This window comes from Perca fluviatilis, chromosome 1, assembly GCF_010015445.1.
Source record: "Perca fluviatilis chromosome 1, GENO_Pfluv_1.0, whole genome shotgun sequence".
Classification (NCBI taxonomy): Eukaryota; Metazoa; Chordata; class Actinopteri; order Perciformes; family Percidae; genus Perca; species Perca fluviatilis.
This window is the reverse complement of record NC_053112.1, coordinates 30,926,878-30,932,748: the sequence shown is the minus strand read 5'-3', so window position 1 is coordinate 30,932,748 and position 5,871 is coordinate 30,926,878. Positions and strand designations below refer to the sequence as shown.

At 39.2% G+C, this 5,871-nt stretch overlaps 1 protein-coding gene across 1 annotated transcript; it reads right to left on the bottom strand.

Moving 5' to 3' along the window:
* Positions 1-3,482: 3,482 nt before the first annotated feature.
* Positions 3,483-5,407, bottom strand: foxe1 (forkhead box E1). Its single transcript, XM_039805584.1, has one exon. It carries the CDS (start codon positions 5,077-5,079, stop codon positions 3,970-3,972), a length of 1,110 nt encoding a protein of 369 aa, XP_039661518.1. The 5' UTR covers positions 5,080-5,407; the 3' UTR covers positions 3,483-3,969.
* Positions 5,408-5,871: the final 464 nt, after the last annotated feature.

Here is a 5,871-nt window from a genome sequence, read left to right as displayed (position 1 = left end):
AAATTGCCGATTTCTGCACAAAATATGCGGGGCTTGCATGATTTCATAATCCCCGCATTTTTGTTGCAAAAAGTCACATATACCTTAGCAGGAAGTTGAAAATGTTTACTTCATAAAAGATCAGCCATTTGTTATGAAGTGACGTAATTACGCGACGTGAACATCATCGAAAAGCAGGGTGTTGGAATCACTTTTTTTTTTCTCTCTCTCTTTTTCATCAAACCTATTATATTCCATCGCATTTTTTAAGAAAACGTGCCGCATAATCAAGGATTTTTGCCCGCAACAATTGCAAAAAAAATCAGCATTTTTCTGGAAGGACTGATTTATGTCAGTTCTGTTTTAGCATGACCTTGTTAGTGTTAATATTTTTGGTATGATTTGAAATAAAAGATTTGTAATCCTATGGATTGTCTTTGCTGCTTATATTTGTGATGTTTTTTGTTTTAATTTAATGAGCAAATGCACGGATACAATTTTTATAAATTGTTTCAAAAGGTTTGCCTATTTTGTGTCCGCAAACTATTTAAAATGCATCTGTGCAGCAGAGTGAAAGATGAAATATTGTTTCAGTTATTTGAAGATTAATTGACACTAATTTGCCAACAATGGCATCATTTTGATGAGTAGCCATTGAAATGAACAACATGGATTAAGGTCTAGTTGCAAAGCCAGACAAAACGGCACTGCTGTGTGGCATAAATTAACATGCATAGACAAATCATTAATCACAATTATTTGTATGACAATTGTCCACTAACAATTGTGACCACCCTATGCACACCGACATTGTTTGGTTTACGTACAAGTTGCTCAAAACTGTTGTGTGCTGCCCCAAGCTGGACAACACATTTTTTACAAATGTTTTCAGATTATACTTTCTTTCTTTTTTTTTTTTTTTTTTTTTCTCTCGGATGTCTAGTTTTATACATTATTTAGTGTTTTAACTTTAAGCATTTGTATACCAAAGCAGTTGATGAGTTTAATATCTTGGCCCAGTATTTAATTCAAGCCATCAGATGATGGTACTTGTCGTAGAAGTAGTAGCAATGATACCTGAACTCCTTCAGAGGCCCGTTCCAGAAAGCAGGTTTAGTGAAAACTCTGAGTTGGTTAACCCCAGAGCCTGTCTATGGAGAGCCTGTTCACTCCCTATCTCACTCCCTATTAAGCCCCATTGTACCAACCTGGAATTTTCCCGAGAGTGGAAGTTCTCCCCTTATTAGACATTCTCTGGTTAACCCTGCGATAAGGGAAACTCTGGGTTTTCCGTTCCAGAAAGAGAGGTAACTTAACCTCAGAGTCAGTTACTATAGAAACGGGGAAAAAAAACTCTAGTTTCTCTCATTCTCCTCCCTCTCAGAGGAATTAATTTCCTCATTCATTCATTCAGTCAGTCTGTATCAGGCGCATTTTAATGCAGTTTGTTATCTGCATGAATAAAAAGACGTAGCCTATTGGTTTATGTTAGGCAGACTATAAAACGTGTCATGTCCTTTTGTTGACGATCCCGTTGATGAAAAAGCTGTATTAATTCACAGAGTTTACGTGGATATTGAGTCCCGACTATATGTATTTTCATTTCCACATAACCGATTAAGAGAGGTATTTTTTTTATCACAGTCCATTAGATATGTAGATACCTTATCTGTCCTCATATCACATCAACCATCGTGGACAGGCTTTAACATCCCAGCAGATTATTTGTGTCGCATTACGTTTTTTGCAAACGGCAGTTTTCTTTAACAGAAATGAAATTATAATACAATTCCAGTTTTCACCAGTAATATAAGTTTACTATGATTAAATATGAAATTAATACACTGTTAATGCTTACGCATTGACTCAAGCAGCAATTTTCTCCCACACAAATTCTCTCTCTTTTGCAGTTTCAGCCCATTGACATAGCCGCTGTCTTGCTTTTTTAACGAAATACATGTTCAAGCTCTCTGTTTGTGCGCATGAGTATTTCCGCCGACCCGTTTGTTTGTGGTTGTTACCATGGTGAATCGTAGCTCCATTCATACTGCCTTTTGTGCACACGCGTAACCCTGAGTGAACATACTCCGAGTTGATTGAACCAACTCATATCAGCTGTTCTGGAACCGAAAACTCGCAGTTTCCCATCTCAGGGTAAATCAACTCAGACATCAGGGTTAGACTCAGAGTTTGTTAAACCTTCTACCTGGAACGGACCCCTTATCAAATTTGGTTTTGGTCAACACACAACTTTATTGAGAAGATGTGTCCTGTCCACCTGCTGTGTTTAAACAGCATCTTTCTTCAGAAATTAAATGTATATTAAAATGTCTTCCCCCAAAACTTTCAGCAATCATCAGTAACAGTTGGCACAGGTGCAATCATATTGTGTTTTCATATACAATTGAACTAAACCTCAAATATGGATGGATAAGCTGCACAAAAATGGCAGATTTTTCCTCTTAAGTTATAGTTTAATGTTACGGTATACAATTTTTGGTTGCTCTTTATTGGGATTAGGAATTAGTCAATTAGGAATAACACACACCTGAGATTGTTTAAAAGTCACCACTTTTTTTTTGATATTGTTTTATTTTTTCTATTTTTATAATATTAAATAAGGGTGCTTTGTCAAAATCAACCTAATTGTTTTTATTAAAGTTTACCATTAGACCATAACCCAAGCTGGTGTATCAAACAAATTATGTTGCATATCATCCCTGTCACTTTTATTTTGAGTGCAGGTCTTAAAATAATTAAATCATTGGCCTTTTGAAATTATAATTTGACACTTGCTGATTACTGCTATTCTCATTTAATCCACATAGATTTTAAGATAAAGCAGCACTCAAGAAAAACTAGGACCCTTTCAAGTACAGATACATAAAAAAAGTTATATCTGTCAACAAAGCTTCTTTTCTGATAGGAAAATCAAGCGTCTTCACTATAATGAGGCATTACGTTACGAGTCTAATCTTGTCAGATATGCAGACTTTTGTTAAGGAGGTTTCTTGTGTTGAGATAAAAGACTTGCGCTACTTAACTTTATAGGCAGAAATATCGAGTTTCAAGTCAATTCATTTTCTTGATTAGGGGATCTGTGTGGTAGATTAGCTGTGTCTGTCTAAGTGCTGTGTTGATGTCTGCACATGATAATTGAGGCCGGTCATGGTGACTGATAATACTGTGGCTCCAGACAACACTTCAAACCAGCTGAGCTGAAACAGTAAAGAAACTGACGTATGAGGGCATTTTTCTTTTTTTCCTGTAGGCAAATGTTTGTCCTTGTTCTTTTGTAATATATTAATGTTGAATTCAAACTATTACAAATTTAACTGATATAAATTCAAAATGTGGCAAACCAAGTTTACCCCCTTGGACATTATAAAATAACAATTATTGTGTGATATTTTGGCACAATTCTTAAATTATAATACGTCAATAATTTAAACATTTTATTCTTGAAGAACCATATATGCTATATAATTGTTTATTTCCAAAAAGGCAACCTAATATGCATTTACATTTGGCAACAAAATACATGTACTAAAGCTGACATTCTTTTTACAAGCCACGCATTGCAAAGCCTATGACCATGAAGCACAATAATTTATACTAATATTTCAAAGTCTGTCATTTAAATTCACCAGTAATGTACATATTAAACTTGCACATTCAATTCATGACAAAAAAACGAAGCTGGCAACCACACATGACATTAGATTAGAACTTTACACTCACATGCTGTGAAGAGGCTTAATTTACAGTATCTCAAAGTAAATTATCAATATGGAAAATGGTAAATCACAGTTATGTCAGAAGACGTGCTTTAATCAGTCTATTCAGTTTTGTCCTTAAAAAAATCATAAGTCAAAAGTCATAAAAAAACAAAACAAAAAACACGTTTGTGCGCAGAAATGTCTGCCGTCTCAAGTCCCTGATGTTGTGTTAACACGGTAGTTAGATGCTCGGATCTAGATTCTCAGTGGCTCATATAGCAGACACAAACCTGTCCATATTCCCTGGGTACGTTGGATGTCTCAGGTAACCCCCAGTGTTGGCGATAGGACTTGCAGCACTGTTATACTGGCAGAAAGACCCCAACTGCATTGGGGAGACCCTTCCGTAATGGTCCATGGACTCCACAGACCCGTGGGCTGAGGAATGGAGGCGTCCTGTCGCGGCATACCCCTGGGTGTGGCCCTGTCCATACGAGCCCTGGTGTGTATGGTGTGTATGGTGGTGTGGGTGGCCGTTTGGCCCGGAGTAGGTGAACCCGGGATGTGTAGAGGAGCGTGATGATACAGCCCCTCCGCATGGTTGACTCTGGAAAGCCGGGGCTCCCAGGCTGCAGGGGCTGGATCCATTTGGGAGCCCCTCAGGACTGAAGCTCCGGCCGGGCTGCTGCATCACCTCTGGCCCTTGACCTCCCAGCATGCTTGCAGGAGTCTGGTGTCCTATGAGGTTATTGATGCTGAACATGCGGGTCTGTCCAGGTCCAAACCCAGGAGGAGATGAAGGGGGGTAATAGGCAGAGTGCAGCTGCTGCCCGTAGGCCGGATTGACTGTCATGTTGTTGTAGACTGAGTTGGTATATGCGGCTGATCTGGCAATCTGGACCGGAGAGAAAACCGGTGTCTCATGGACATATGAGGTGTAAGTGCTCAAGTCACAGCGCTTAAACCTCTTCCTGCGCCTCAGGAAGCTGCCGCTCTCAAACATGTCCTCTGCGTTCGGGTCTAAGGCCCAGTAGTTGCCCTTCCCTGGCCGCCCCGGCTCTCGGGGGATCTTGATAAAGCAGTCATTGAGAGTCAAGTTATGGCGGATTGAGTTCTGCCATTTCTTTGAATTTTCTCTGTAGAAGGGGAAGCGTTCTGTGATGAATTTGTAGATGCCCCCCAAAGTCAGCTTGCGGTCAGGGGAGTTGGCTATAGCCATGGAAATGAGTGCAATGTAGCTGTAAGGAGGTTTCCCTCGCTGGAGAGGTCTCTTCCTTCTCCGACCTCTGGGCTGCTCCTCTGTCTGCAGTGGAGGGTTGGAGGCAGACATAGTGTTGTCTGCAGGAGAGTCTTTCTCCACTTTGACCACAGGCATTGTCATGAACAGTTCAGAAATGTCCCTTAAAGACAGATTCTAAACGTACTGCAAATCCAAAGTTTAGATGAAGTTTCCTGTGTCTGATGAAATCCTGGACGGTGGAACTCAATACAATAGATCAGCCCAGCACACAATCCTGCTAGAAAGATCACATTTGTTCCAAACAACTCACTGTCTTGAAGTCCATATCCAGCAGCTCTTCAAATGCAGTGGAAGTAATTAGCTTTTTCCATAAGATCCTGTTTCAATAAATGCGGTGCTTATTTCCAAAAGTTTGTTGTCAGGTAAAGTTGAAAAGTTAAGGTGTGAGAATGCCATGCATGTTGTTTAAGGTGTGTGTGTGTTTGTGAGAATGACTCGCCTGAAGACTGTATTACCTCGACAGAGCACCTGAAGGGCCACACCCCCCTAAGCATCACATGCTCTTGACATACCACAGCTCTAAGGGTCTATTGTTCACATTCAACAAAGTTGGCATACTTTGTTGCGGAAATTTCTATTTCAAGAGTTTTGACTTATGTTAAATGTAGCTGTAATAAATGTCAGATGTCCTGAAATGGCAAAACAAATATCTAGTGTCCTAATCAGAATCTAAATTTCATTAGTTGTTACAAAAATAAACACAGAGTTGTCAATTTGTACCTTTGATTACAGTTTATGTATTTACTTGCAGGTTCCAGATGTATTCTATTCTAGGTCTTTTTTTTAGTTTTGTAGACCAGAACTGTCAAAACAAACATTGTTTCCTCTTGATATTCAAATTTCCCTTTAAAGCCGACCACAGTTTACTTTAAA